Here is a 14,083-nt window from a genome sequence, read left to right on the forward strand (position 1 = left end):
TTCATTTGGTTGACTATATTCTTTGGGGTAGGAGAAAATTTATTTCATCATTATTATCAAAAAGCACCCTAATTGTGTAGCTAATTAGTATGAAATGAGTTATAAACACATTCTCATAGTTTTTTTCTAGGAGCTTTATTATAGTGCTAGAATGTAGCATTAGACAGTCTATATGATATGGCTTAAAATCAACACTCCTCATATGTATGGCGTTTCACCCATTTGCAGCTACAAGGTGACATCTCTCTTGTCAGGGGTCAAGCAGGAGCCAGCAGTGACCCTAGTTCAGAAAGCAGATTTGATACTTAAAATAGGGTTACCAGGTTTAGAAAATCAGAATACAGGAGTCCCTGTTATATTTGAATTTCAGATTTTAAAAAAGAAGAGCTTTTTATTATTTGTGTGTCCCAAAGTATTATATGGGACATACTGATACTAAAAATTACTCATCATTTATCTATGATTCAAGTATAACAAAGACTTTTGTATTTTATCTTCTTTTATCTTTTTAATAATAAATTTATTTTTTATTGGTGTTCAATTTGCCAACATATAGAATAACACCCAGTGCTCATCCCATCAAGTGCCCCCCTCAGTGCCTGCCACCCAGTCACCCCCACCCCTCGCCCTCCTCCCCTTCCACCACCCCTAGTTCATTTCCCAGAGTTAGGAGTCTTCCATGTTCTGTCTCCCTTTCTGATATTTCCCACTTATTTTTTCTCCTTTCCCCTTTATTCCCTTTCACTATTATTTATATTCCCCAGATGAATGAGACCATATAATGTTTGCCCTTCTCCGATTGACTTATTTCACTCAGCATAATACCCTCCAGTTCCAACCACGTCCAAGCAAATGGCAGGTGTTTGTCGTTTCTAATGGCTGAGTAATATTCCATTGTATACATAGACCACATCTTCTTTATCCTATTTTATCTTCTTTTAGCTGTTAGTAGTATTGTTTCAGCAAACAAATAGAGTTGGGGACCTATATTTTTCTCTTGGAGGTTAGGGCCAAGGTGGATGGATGGACGGATGGATGGATAGACAAACAGATTTCCCAAGGAGCGAAAGCTTAAGCTAAGGGACTCTAAATTTTTCCAAAATAATCATCAAAGGAGGGAGGGATGCAGGAGGGTGAGGCCCCATGTCTTTCAGGTGCTGCCTCCTAGGGAAGTGAGCCCTAGGAGGAGAGGTGAGGGAGGACTCACCTTCTGCTTCCATCCATAGCTGCTCTGGTGGACCACATCCAGTTTGGGGACTGCCACATTGGAAACAGCTATAACGTGAGCTTCACAATCACTAATCACAGCCAAGTGAACGTCATACGGTTTGAATGGCCCCTTTTAGCTACAGTTTCCTTTTCCCCACAGGTAAGTGAAAGCCACTCACTGTTTTCTGGACTTCTTTATGCATAAGCCAACTCTTATTTGATTGTCAGTCTGTTCCCATGAATACATGGGATGGGATGGATGGTTCTCAAGCTGAGAAACAGCCCAGTAACCATCCCTTTAATCAGACCAGGTACCAGAGGACACCGTTTGTGTCTCCTCTAGTCTCAGAACAGAGAATGAGCTCCGCCACAATGGCTGCTAGGCCGATGTTGAGGAATTCCATAGAAGCCTGTGTGGATGAAAACAGGTCCCAGCCTTCCTATCCCAGAGTGTAGACCTATATCCCCCAAGGTGTATGTTCTTTAGAGCATTAGTCCTGCCAAAGTGGTTCACTCCAAGCTAAAATGGGGGTACTGGGTTCTGTGGACAGCTGAGATTTAGCAAATCTGCAAATTACATCTTTGTCTTAAAGGTGCCCAGGGCCAGTCAGCATACTCAAACCTGGTTAACTTGTTTTACCTGGAATTTCCTGACCCCTTCTTTTAGCATCTCACAGCACACACGTTTTATAAATTGCTGACCAAAGTTTGACATCATACAAGGCTTGAGACAACACAGTAGCTGATCTAGCCTCTGGCTACTTGTTGTTTTTCATAGACAGTTCACTGCTGAGTTCCCAGGACAATGGATATACCCAGATGTATCTGCTGCCTCCTGCTCTGTTTCAGTCACCAAGTCTGTTCAATAAACCTATAGAATTCTAGGGTGGATAGAGCAAGGAGAGTTGGGACCCTATTTTGTCACTTTTTTAGTGTTTTAAGTAGGCTCTATGCCCAGCATGGAGCCCAACACAGGGCTTGAGCTCATGACACTGAGATCAAGACCTGAGCTGAGATCAAGAGTTGGACACTTAACTGACTGAGCCACCAGGAGCCCCCTTTGTCGCTTTTAAATCTTTGAGGGCTATCAGGAAGCTTTGTTTCCTGGAGGGATGTAAGGTGTCACTCAAAACAGGTAGAGATAAGCTTCAGATAGTCCATTTATTTAGTGTACTCATGTGCACACACTCATGCATATACCCCACACACACATACACGCATTCGTGGCCTTGGAAAATACTAAGCTTTCTTCTTCCTTCATCTTCCAGCAGAGGGAGAGTTTCTATATCTGTCAGAAATATGATAGGACTATTGTGTGTGTGTATACACACACACACACACACGTGTGTGTTTATACATGCTAATTTTTTTTTTTTATGATAGTCACACACAGAGAGAGAGAGAGAGAGGCAGAGACACAGGCAGAGGGAGAAGCAGGCTCCATGCACCGGGAGCCTGACATGGGATTCGATCCAGGGTCTCCCGGATCGCGCCCTGGGTCAAAGGCAGGCGCCAAACCGCTGCGCCACCCAGGGATCCCCTATACATGCTAAACCTAAATGATTTTATGCTATAGACCAAATTAGATTTCCCATTTATCTGGTATACTTCAGTGAATTGCAGCCTTTCGGCCTAAGGACTCTTTTGCCCTTTTAAACATTATTGAAGAACCCCAAATAGCTTTTGCTTATGTGGGTTATGTCTATTGATATTTACCATATTATAAATTAAAACTGAGAATATCTGAAAACATGTATTTATTCATTTTTAAATAATAAACCCATTAATGTTAATATAAATACCATTTTTTTAATGAACATGGCTGTTTTCCAAAATAAAAATTTAGCGAAAAGAGTGGCATTATTTCACAGTTTTACAAATCTCTTTAATATCTGGCTTAATAGAAGTAGCTAGATTCTCCTATTTGCTTCTCTGTTGGATCTGTGGCAATATTGTATGTCATGTAACCTGTAGAAAGCTCCATTGTATACTCATGAGAAAATGAAAGTGAAAAAGTCAACTAACATCGTAGTATTATGATGAAAGTAGTTTTGAGCCTCATGAGCTCCTGAAAAGGTCTTAGGGGTCCCAAGGGTCACCTGATCACACTCTGAGAACTGCTAATGTACTGTGTGCATCTGTCCATAATTCATACAGGTGACACTGACGAAGAAGCACAGGTTAACAGTGTGGTTCCTGGAGCCATACTGTCTGGGGCATAATCCAGACCTTCCAGTATTCATGGGAGGACCATGAGCAAGTTACAAGTTTCCTTGCCTATAGAATAGAGGTAATAGCTATACATCTCATAGGGTTGTTGTGGGGATCAGCAAAATTGTATAAAGGTTTAGAATAGTGCCCATGGCAAGTAATGGTTTGTTTTTAGGATTGTATTTCTATATAAGAACCTCTTTAAAAAAAAAAAAAAAGAACCTCTTGTACATATTTAAGACAATTCACAGATGCAGGTTTGAATGATGTATTTTTGTGAAGACTTTTGGCTCTACCCCTTCTCTAGAATGTCACTATCAGGTATCAAAAGTCCTCAAGCTCGGATTTCCAAAAATACTAATACCAGGCTTTTCCCCAGATTGGCCACCTCCACCCCGGATGTGCCAAGGATATAGCGGTGACCATGAAGTCAGATGTGCCCATCAATCTGAAGAAGATGGGGGTCAAGTGCAAGCTCTCCAGGATCACATTTCAGTTCCCTGCAGACCAGGTCCCTGATTGGGATGACCGCATGCGCACGGTTAAATGGGTGGATGTTCACAGAAACACACCTGGGACTTTTGCTACAAAACGAAAGGTAAGTGAGGACATCAGGCACAAATCTGACGAGGCCTGCCATATAGCTGAGTGCCTGCTGCTCCCCACTGCAGTGTCTCATCATTTCCTTCCTTCACAGACAAAACACACACACACACACACAAACACACACAACAGATAAAGCAAAACAAAACAAAACAAAAAAAGTTTTCCATTTCACTTGACCTTGATTTCAGAAGTGACAAACTGAACTTGCAAGCATGTCACCTGCCAGCCTCACGACGTGCACATCCTGATCCATACAGCTTTAGTTTCAGTCTGGATGCCTCATGAAGCAAGTCCTCCCATCTTCTTCAACATCATGGTTAGCCTTCTAGTTATCTCTTCTTTCTCTCGGGTGTCCAGAATTAGATCAGTTATAATCTTTGGTTCATGATGGAATCTCATCTGTGGTCCAAGCATGCCCCTCTTTTAATTAGTCCTTGGTTGGTTTCTTTTTAATGGTAGAATAAATAGAGATGAACTCACACTCAACATAAGAAGTAAAACATGGATTAGGTGTGTGCTTCTCAGCCATTTCATCCCCATGCCTCCCTCTTAGAGGTAATCACGATCCTGAATCTTGTTTACTTACTCCCTTGATTTTTATTTTTTCTTTCTTTTTTAACCTATGCACTCTTTCTTTTTTTTTTTTTAATTTGGGAAAGAGGGAGCATGAGCAAGCAAATGAGAGAGAGAGAGAGAGAGAGAACACGAGCACCAGCAGAGGGAGATGAAGAAACAGACTCCCTGCTTCAAAGGATCATGGCCTGAGCTAAAGGCAGACATTTAACCAATTGAGCCACCCAGGCGCCCCTACCTATGCATTGTAAAAGGCATACTGTTTAGTTGTAGTCTTTAACTTTAGTTTTTAAAAAAAGGTTGTAATGCATGTGATCCATATCATTGCATGTGGCTATAGTATACCCATTTCACTGCTATATAAAATTCCACTGTTATTTGTCATTCTCTCTTCTTTTGAAAACTATTTGCGGTTTTGCTATCATGCACAGTATTTCTGTGAACATTATTGATCATGTCAAATGGTGTTCATTTGCAAACGTTTATATTCCTCGAAGTGGAATTGCCAAGCCATAGGATATATGAAATTCAGCTTTCCAAAGTAATGCCCAAATGTTGTCCAAAATGGCTATACCAATGTACACTCCTATCGGCAAAGGGATCTTACTGATCCACATTCTCTCCACAACTTGGCATTGCCAGACCTCTTGGTTTTTATCATTTAAATGAATGGGAAATGGTCTCTTTGGGGGCTATTTTGCATTTCCCTAACCACTGATAAAGTTGAATATGTCTTCATATGATTATTGGTCATTTCAATTATGATGCTTATCCTTTGTATGAGTTATTTTACTTTTGATAAACTCTACTATTCTTTCCTATTATTTGTCTGCAAATGTCTTCACCAAATTTATAGCTTATCTTTTTACTGTCTTTGATGTATCTTTTGATGGATAAAGATACATTTATTAATCTCATCTTCTATATATATTATTATTTGTGTCTTGTTTTTAAAACCCCTCCCTATCAGGGAAGAAAAAATATGCATTTTTTTAAGGTTTAAGAACTTTGCTGTTTCTATTTAAGCCCTTGGCCCACCTGGATTTTATGTATGATGGTATGAGGCAAGGATCCAATTTCATAGTTTTCCATCTAGATAACTAACCTAGCCAACTCCCTTTTTTGTTTATCCCTTCTGTTTCCTAGTGACCTGCCATGACTCCCTTGTCATCTAAATTTCATATATACCTAGGGTGTTTTTTGTCTCAATATTCTATTTCATTGTCAATTTTTCTATCCCTATGCCAATTTTACCCTACCTTAATTTCTATAGCTTCATTATCAGGGACGCCTGGGTGCCTCAGTTGGTTAAGCATCTGCCTTTGGCTCGGGTCATGATCCCAGAGTCCTGGGATTGAGCCCCACATCAGGCTCCCTGCTTAACAGGGAGCCTGCTTCTCCCTCTTCCTCTGCCTGCCTCTCCCCCTGCCTGTGCGCTCTCTCTCTCTCTCTCTCTCAAATAAATAAAGAAAAAATCTAGAGATCCCTGGGTGGTTGAGGGGATCCCTGGGTGACTCAGCGGTTTGGCATCTGCCTTCAGCCCAGGGCGTGATCCTGGAGTCCAGGGATCGAGTCCCACGTTGGGCGAGTCCCACGTTGGGCGGGACTGCTTTTCCTGCATGGAGCCTGCTTTTCCCTCTGCCTGTGTCTGTGTCTCTGCCTCTCTCTCTCTCTCTCTCTCTCTCTCGGTCTGTGTCTCTCATGAATAAATAAATAAAATCTTTTTTAAAAATCTTTTTTAAAAAAAGCTTCATAATCAGCCACAGTATCTGAAGCAAGCCTCTTTTCCATACTGTTTTATTCTGAAGTGCTTTAGTTATTCTTAGTCCTTTATTTTTCTAATTTTGGAACCCACTAACCAAGTACTATGGAAACCCTAATGGAAGCTTGATTGGAATTGGATTGCATCTATAAGTGAGTTTAAGAAGAATTAACAATTTTATAATATTAATTTATCTATTAACAAATTTTAGTTCTTTAGGTCTTCTTTGATTTTTTTACTACTATTCAGTTTCTTTAATAGTATTATAACTCTTCAGGCTTTTTATTTGTTCTTGAGTTAATTTTATTAAATTATTTTCCTAGAAATTTGCCCTTTGACTAAGTTTTCATATGTATTTTCATAAAATTATTTATAATATTTTCTTATCCTCTGTTTGAATCTGTAGGATTGGTGGTAATGTCCTCCTTTTTATTTTTGATATTGGTTATTTGTATTTACTCATTTTTTTCTTTTTTTTCTTTTCTTTTTTTTTTTTTTTACTCATTTTTTTTCTTGACCAATCTCATCGAAGACTTTTTAAGTCATTCCAAATAAATAGCTTTTAGCTTTGTTGGTCCTCTTTTTTTATTTATTTTCTGTTTCATTAATGCCTATCCCTATCTTTATGATTTCCTTTCTTCTACCTTCTTCTGAGTCCATCTAACCAAAAAACTCTTATCTCTGCAATCCTACTGCTCTCAGTAATTTGTTGTTAGGCTTGCTTTAATCATTTTCTCTAGAACTTGAATTTATGCATTAGTGCTCATTTGCACAGGTAAAATATTGTACTGTGTCTCCCCCAAACCCCCATCCCAGCCCTTTATTCCTGTCAGTCAGCTGACTCCACCTTTGTTACAGGTGATAGAGACAGACCCTGAGCCTGCCCACTCCATAGTAGAAGAGAACTATCGAGAACTGCATCTTCAGATTAGTGCCAATGTGAATTTCGCTTCCTATCGATGCCATACAAGCAACGTGCACTTTAAAGAAACGCTGGTTTACCAGACCCGAGTGTTTGAGTGAGTCTTCAAAAGCCCCCCACCATCACAGAGAAGCTCTTCCATTTCATCATTTGTCCATTCCTTCACCACACATTTATTCAGTGTCTATGATAGCACATGCCAGGCATCAGAGCCATGTGGCATGCACCAGAGTAACTCCGTGGATGCAGGGAAACACTCAGGCCCACAAAGCTGTTGAAGTTCACACCCAAAAATCAAAATATAGGTCAGGAAACACAGTCCACCAGGAGGGCAGCAGCTGGCCATCAGCCTCAGTGGGGACTGTCCCTACAGCAGTCCACACTACTCCCCAGGAACTGTTCTTTTCTCCCTGATCCCAGGTGACAGCTTGGACAATATCCACACGAAAGGCAATGGGTCCATCTTAGCTTAGAAGCCCCACAACCTACAGAAGGCAATAATCCTCATAACCATTCTACAGCTTCCAAGATGCTTATAGGGGACATGCCCAGTTATGAGTCGCTATTCTCAGAGAACCCCAAGCTATGGCTTCCCTCCAGGGAATCATAATTCCTCCAGACTAGATGCAATTTACCAATCAGGGGTCATTTTCACTATAAACAACATTCCCTGATAATACAGTGGTGCCCCAACTGAATGTTAGAGGATAAGAGGTACCCAGGTGAAGAAGTGAAAAAAAGTCCTTCTAGGCAGAGAGAGCAATATATACAAAGACAGTGAAAGACTATTCTTTGAGAATTACAAGCACAAAAATGTAAACCACTGACATTTCAACTTTATGAGAATTCGTAATTAACTTGTTCAACTCATTTTGCCTTTGTTACACTTTAAATGTTCTCTCAAATTATTATAGAACCAAAAGAGATGAGGCAGGAAGTGAGACCTTCCTTCTGTTGATACCTATTTCACCTAAAGCAGGGGTTGTCAAACTGTGGCCCACAGACCAAATCCAGCCAGCTGCCTATGTTGTACATGAAGTTTCTTTTAGCCCACAGCCATGTCTATCTGCTTATGTGTGGTCTGTGGCTGCTTTTACACTATAACAGCAGAGTGAGTAGTTGCTACAAAGACCCATGGTACACAGAGCCAAAAAAAAAAAAAAATGCTCTCTTGCCCTTTGCAAAAAAAGTTTGTCAACCCCAATCTAAACCCAGAACTTCTTTATCAAAAGTATTCTGTACCACTAAGATTGCTCCAATTTATAAAAATTTTCTCTAGATAATGGCCAGTACTCATAGTTTTACACAATAAATGCAAGCCCTTGAAGTCAAAGCACTTGACTTTGGGCATACCTACATGGTCTACCTGGATTAGATCATGGAAGCCTAATCCTTACACCCTACCTTAGACCTACAGCCCCCTAACCCTCAATTCCTGCTCTTCCCTAAAACTAGGAAGAGCACTTGTGTTTCTTTCTTTCACACAATCATTTTTCTGGTGCCAAGGCCTCATCCTTCTCCTGTGATTGTGATCAAGTTCAAAAGTGATTCTAGAAAAAGCTTCTATTTTCTATTCTTATCTTAGATGCAGAGAAACTTGAAGTGAGAAAGGCTCCACTAATTCAGAATTTGAGACAAATCTCAGCCAGTGAATTAATCTCAGGCAGAGGTCAAACAGCCTCTGACCACAGGGACATGGTTTCCAGTGAGACATGATTCAGGAAGGGAGGGACTGTGGCATTTGCACCTAAGGAAGGTACCATTGTCAGAAACATTTTGATTCCTCTCTCATGGAATTTTTTCAGGATTACAGCGATGCATGCTGAGAGCTCACTGCATAGGGTTCTGGTTGTGTGCCAGATGATTTTAAGTGCTAAACATTTGGATTTTTTACTTTTAATAGCCATGTATATATCTTACATGCTTTAGAAGAAAATATAGCATAGCAAATGCATGGCGTCAGATAAAATGCTTAAAAGCTGCCTTTTGAAAAAAATGTTTAAGAAACACAGTGATGACTTAAAAAGTTAAATAACAGTTTACATGATGTGCAGACAGAAAAAAAAAATCATCGACAGCACATTTCTCAAATCCATTCTCTGATCTATCTGCAGGCTTGAGCTGATTAACTCAGGAAATGTGCAGCTGGAATTCAACTGGGTCTCAGAAGATACTGCAAAAGCTGTCAGTTTTGCAAAGCCAGATAACCAAGGTAAATATGATGGCAGGCAAAACCCAGGGCTTGAACTAAGTTCCCAGTTAGTAGAAGAGCCTTGTTCATGGAGCAATGAACACTGCTCCAATGGCCCCCTCAGTAGCCAACAAGAAGCAGAGCAAATGTCTCATGGTGTCTACAGAGCCAAACATGCCTAAGAAACTCAATACCTGACCTCAGTCCTCCTGGAGTGGAGAACTTGGACCCTGGCCATCCACTGGGCCAGCATGGTCACAGACCCCTGGGAATCTTGTCTTTTTAGGCCTTATTCTTGTGGGAGATTACAGGCCCTTGCAGAAACTGATGAAAGCTATGAGGGGTCTCCCTCAAAATATATACACTCAGACCCAAGTTGATACATATAAAGCACTTGAAAAAGGCCTCAGTACTTAGTAGACAAATAACCCATTACTCTTGTTGCAGTTTTGGAGATTCCCAGACCTTTTATTTTTTTTTTTTTTATTTATGATAGTCACAGAGAGAGAGAGAGAGAGAGAGAGGCAGAGACACAGGCAGAGGGAGAAGCAGGCTCCATGCACTGGGAGCCCGACGTGGGATTCGATCCCGGGTCTCCAGGATCGCGCCCTGGGCCAAAGGCAGGCGCCAAACCGCTGCGCCACCCAGGGATCCCCTAAATGGGCCCTTATCCATAGGCTGCTAGTTTGTGAATCCCTATTTTAAAACAAGGATTCTCCAAAAATTATGTTCACAGTCCATTTTTTCTTGAGACATCTCCTCAACCCACCTCCTCAAGCCAAAAGGAAACAACTTTGAAAACTTGATAGAATTAATAGAAGTATTTTCATGAGTCTCCTACAGGAGATATGAGCCAATCCTTACCCCTTGTGCCCAAAGTTAAATGTATCTGCTAGAAGAGGTGAGCCCTTAGACCCCACAGAGGGTCCCTAAGGACTTGCGCTCCCACTGCAAATGCAGAATATCACTGGCTGTCTGTTTGCCCCTAGGTTCCTCTCAAAAAGACGAACTTAGCCAGGGCACGCTGCACACGGTCAGCACTCTGGACAGTGCCACAGACCACTGGAATGATGTTTCCCTGCCACCCTTCTCTGTGGACCCTTCCTCAGGCATTGTGCCAGCAGGGAAGACTCAGAAGCTCAAAGTGAAATTCTCCCCACTGGAGACTGGAGACTTCGAGAGCAATCTTTTCTGCCAGTAAGGAGACTTGGTCCCCAGAACAAAGTTCCACATCTCCTATCCTCTCTTCCACCCCACCACTACCACCACCATTCTTTTGAGCCTTGGGGCCCCTGTACAGTCCCCAAATTGCCACAGTTCCCTTTGGGAAAATTCTGTTTTAAGATTTTATTTATTTATTCATGAGAAACACAGAGAGAGGGGCAGAGACATAGGCAGAGGCTCCCCTGCAGGGAGCCTCATGTGGGACAACCCCGGGATCATGACCTGAGACAAAGGCAGATGTTCAACCACTGAGCCACCCAGGTGCCCCCCTTTGGGGAGATTCAAAGGGGCCCAGAATTTGGAAGATACAGAGAATTGGGTCTTTTGTGTTACTCACCAACTCTCTAGACTCTTCCCCCTCCTCCTTCCCCCTTCCCAGCCACAAACAGGATTCCACTGAACAACAGAATGGCTGACAGACAGATGAGTTCCAGGCCTTGGGCATGTATGAACTTAGGAAAACTTTCTAGTACCCCTTCTGAGACTTGATTTCCTCATGTAGAAAGCAAATAACAATACCTACCTTGTATGGGCATCATGAACATTAAATGAGTTAATTCAAGTGAAGACTTAGAACAGTACCTGGCACACAATAAGCACAGTAAACACACATGGCAGGAGTGGAGGTAGTGGGGCTGATTTATAGATGAGGAATAGAGGGGGCTCAGACCCAATTCAGGAAAAGTCAATCCAATAACTCCTAGCAATGAAAGCCCCTGATGTGCTAACCACTCCCAGGAAAGCTCTGTGCAGAACACCCACCTGACAAAGGAATTGAGTGAACCATGGCATGGGGGTAGTGAGATGTATATGAGACATAAGAGCCTCATGGAGCCCCTACGATCTGGGCCACCTAAACTTGGTGCTGGACCTAAGTCTGCTCACATCCACCTTACCTTCTCCAAGGATCTCATGATACTCTTTTAGGATTTCGCTGTCAATTTTCATACTTCACTAGATGCCTATAAGAGCGCCCAGGGGGTAAGCTTATTTTATAGCACGGAGATTTTGTCACCACAGCTGGAGGAAATAACTTGGGGCCACTCTTATTTACAGAAAAGGAGCCAGAATTCAGCCTTCTCCTACTCAGCCCATTCATGTATTCATCCACTCAACAGTTAATGAATAGGGATCCCTGGGTGGCGCAGCGGTTTGGCGCCTGCCTTTGGCCCAGGGCGCGATCCTGGAGACCCGGGATCGAATCCCACATCGGGCTCCCTGCATGGAGCCTGCTTCTCCCTCTGCCTATGTCTCTGCCTCTCTCTCTCTGTGTGACTGTCATGAATAAATAAATAAAATCTTAAAAAAAAAAAAAAAAAACAGTTAATGAATGAACACCAACCATGTATCACACACTATTCAGGGACTGAGATTATGTTGTTGACCAGGACAGACCCAGTCTCTACTTTCATGGAGCTCACACTCTGGTGATATAACTCATTTACAGCCAACTAAGAAAGCAACAATTGATTTAAAAATAAGTAATAATAACCTTATCTTCTCAGGATTCCCAACCTGCCACCTGGAGAGCAAGGCCCAGTCCTATTAGTAAAAGGGCGGAGCTTCTTGCCCCTCTGCCATTTTGACCTGAAACACTCTGACTACATCAGTGGTCATCGGCGCAACCCAGATCTCCGAGGGCCTAGTGGTGCAGCTCTGGACTCAAACACCCGGGTCATTGAGTTCACCAGTGTGGGCATAGGAGGGAAGAGTCTCCGGTGAGTTGTCTAGGTTTACAACAGTTGATTTCATACCAGTCAATCCTTCTAAAGAACATAGAGGAAGAATTCAGGGAAGTGAGTGAGGCTAATTCCTAGAAGCAAGCTTGAACTACTGGGTTTGGACTTTAGAGAACTGCTCCATAAGGAAGCTGGATTTATCTCCTTGGTTTCAATACTGGGGAGATTTTAGAATACATAAAAATAGAATCCCTGACCACCACCTTAGCCACAGAGGATCACTGGGACAAAAGTGCCCTAGGCATCATTATTACTCCAGAGTCCAGAACTCTAGTCATAGTCTGGACCCCCAAATGAGATGCAGTTTTCATTTCCAAGGTAATGAAGTGCCCAGACAAGTTCTGATTCCCAGATAGGGAAACTGTGCTAGGGAAGGTCCTAAGAAAGTTTCTCTTATTTCTCAGCCCACATTTCACTCTCTGCAATAAATTATTTCCCCCTCGGCCAGGACTTTCACAATCCTGAATCCCACTAATAGCACCTACTCCTTCTGCTGGACCTCTGAAGAAACTGAAAGTCTCCAGAACCCTCCAGCCTTCACATGCCTTACAGAGAAGGGCCTCATCCACCCTGAAAAGAAAGCTGAGGTGTGTGTATGAATGAAGACCACCCAACAGAGTACTTTAATCATTCTCTCTCTTTCTCTCTCTCTCTCTTTCTCTACATAGCAAGTGTGCTGTAGACCACAGGTAGAGTGAGGGGGACAGCCCAAGGGCACATCAATTAATACGTATTTCTTGAGTGGCATAGACATTAGGCAGTCCTTATGAACATGACACAGCTGTGCTCTCTTGGTTGGTCATGGAGAGATGGAGAGCTCTAGTATTTGCTGTTTTAAAAACTGAAATTATTAAAGCAGGGAAGGAGAGCTGGACATTAATGCCTGGGGACTCAAGGACTCATGGAGTAACATGAAGACTTATTTTTTTCCCAAGGATTGACAGCAGTAAAAGGATACAGATGTGTTTTTACTCAGTCAGGCCAAAGGGCAAAAGAGAGAAGTGAGTCATGTCCCACAGTTTAGTCCTCATGTTTACGTAGGGGTCTGGGGTGTGGGTCAGACTTAAAGAAACATGAATTCATTGGCCAAAATAGATCTATGGTCTTTGTATCCTGTAAGTTATGCAGAGAATGTCAGAGGCAGAAACAAATCCATGAAACAGAAATTATGATTTCACATGCCTTGAGGGAGATCACACAAATAAATGCATGGAGCAGGCCAAGGGTACAATGATAGGGAATGCTGAGCACAACACTGGCTGGCTGCAGTGCTTCTCTGCCAGATGATCACCACACAGACAAGTAGGCCTGGTGTTGCTAATTTTCCCAAACTTTTTGGGAAAAGCCAAAATTCCATATTTTTATCAGACTCTCTCTATTTTTCACATGCCAAACAAAGACATGGTGTGAAAATACGGCAGCCCAGCCATCAGAGGCTATGGGTAGGGTAGAGGCCCTCAGAAGGACCTGTGAGCAGGGCAAACAGATATTGATATTGCTGGAACAGCCACACTTATAGCCTTCACAGAGATGGTAGAAAAGTAGGAGTAGGGGTGATCTGGTGATATCAGCCACTGTAACTCCAGCACTAGTCAGCTTCCAGGGGCATGTGGAGCAAACTTAAATGCTTTTTACCACTCTGTTCC

The 14,083-nt window shown here is 42.2% G+C and overlaps 1 protein-coding gene and 1 long non-coding RNA gene across 9 annotated transcripts in view; one reads left to right on the forward strand and one right to left on the reverse strand.

The window, feature by feature from the left end:
• The window catches only part of HYDIN (HYDIN axonemal central pair apparatus protein), a 383,131-nt gene that overhangs the window by 327,572 nt on the left and 41,476 nt on the right, over positions 1-14,083 (forward strand). For all 7 annotated transcript variants that reach the window (XM_072817829.1, XM_072817826.1, XM_072817838.1 and 4 more), the window contains 7 exons: positions 1,227-1,369; positions 3,800-4,018; positions 7,220-7,380; positions 9,398-9,495; positions 10,464-10,671; positions 12,204-12,416; positions 12,886-13,024. In XM_072817829.1, the coding sequence (XP_072673930.1) occupies positions 1,227-1,369; positions 3,800-4,018; positions 7,220-7,380; positions 9,398-9,495; positions 10,464-10,671; positions 12,204-12,416; positions 12,886-13,024 (1,181 nt within the window). The remainder of the gene's footprint in view (positions 1-1,226; positions 1,370-3,799; positions 4,019-7,219; positions 7,381-9,397; positions 9,496-10,463; positions 10,672-12,203; positions 12,417-12,885; positions 13,025-14,083) is intronic.
• LOC140628595 (uncharacterized) overlaps positions 1-14,083 on the reverse strand; it is a 57,663-nt gene that overhangs the window by 10,529 nt on the left and 33,051 nt on the right. The window contains exon 4 of one of the 2 annotated variants that reach the window (XR_012026662.1): positions 140-280. The exons of the other annotated variant lie outside the window; for it this stretch is intronic. This is a non-coding gene — a long non-coding RNA (uncharacterized lncRNA). Of the gene's footprint in view, positions 1-139; positions 281-14,083 lie in introns of those variants that run through there. 2 annotated transcript variants of the gene reach the window in all.

This window comes from Canis lupus, chromosome 3 (genome assembly GCF_048164855.1).
Source record: "Canis lupus baileyi chromosome 3, mCanLup2.hap1, whole genome shotgun sequence".
Classification (NCBI taxonomy): Eukaryota; Metazoa; Chordata; class Mammalia; order Carnivora; family Canidae; genus Canis; species Canis lupus.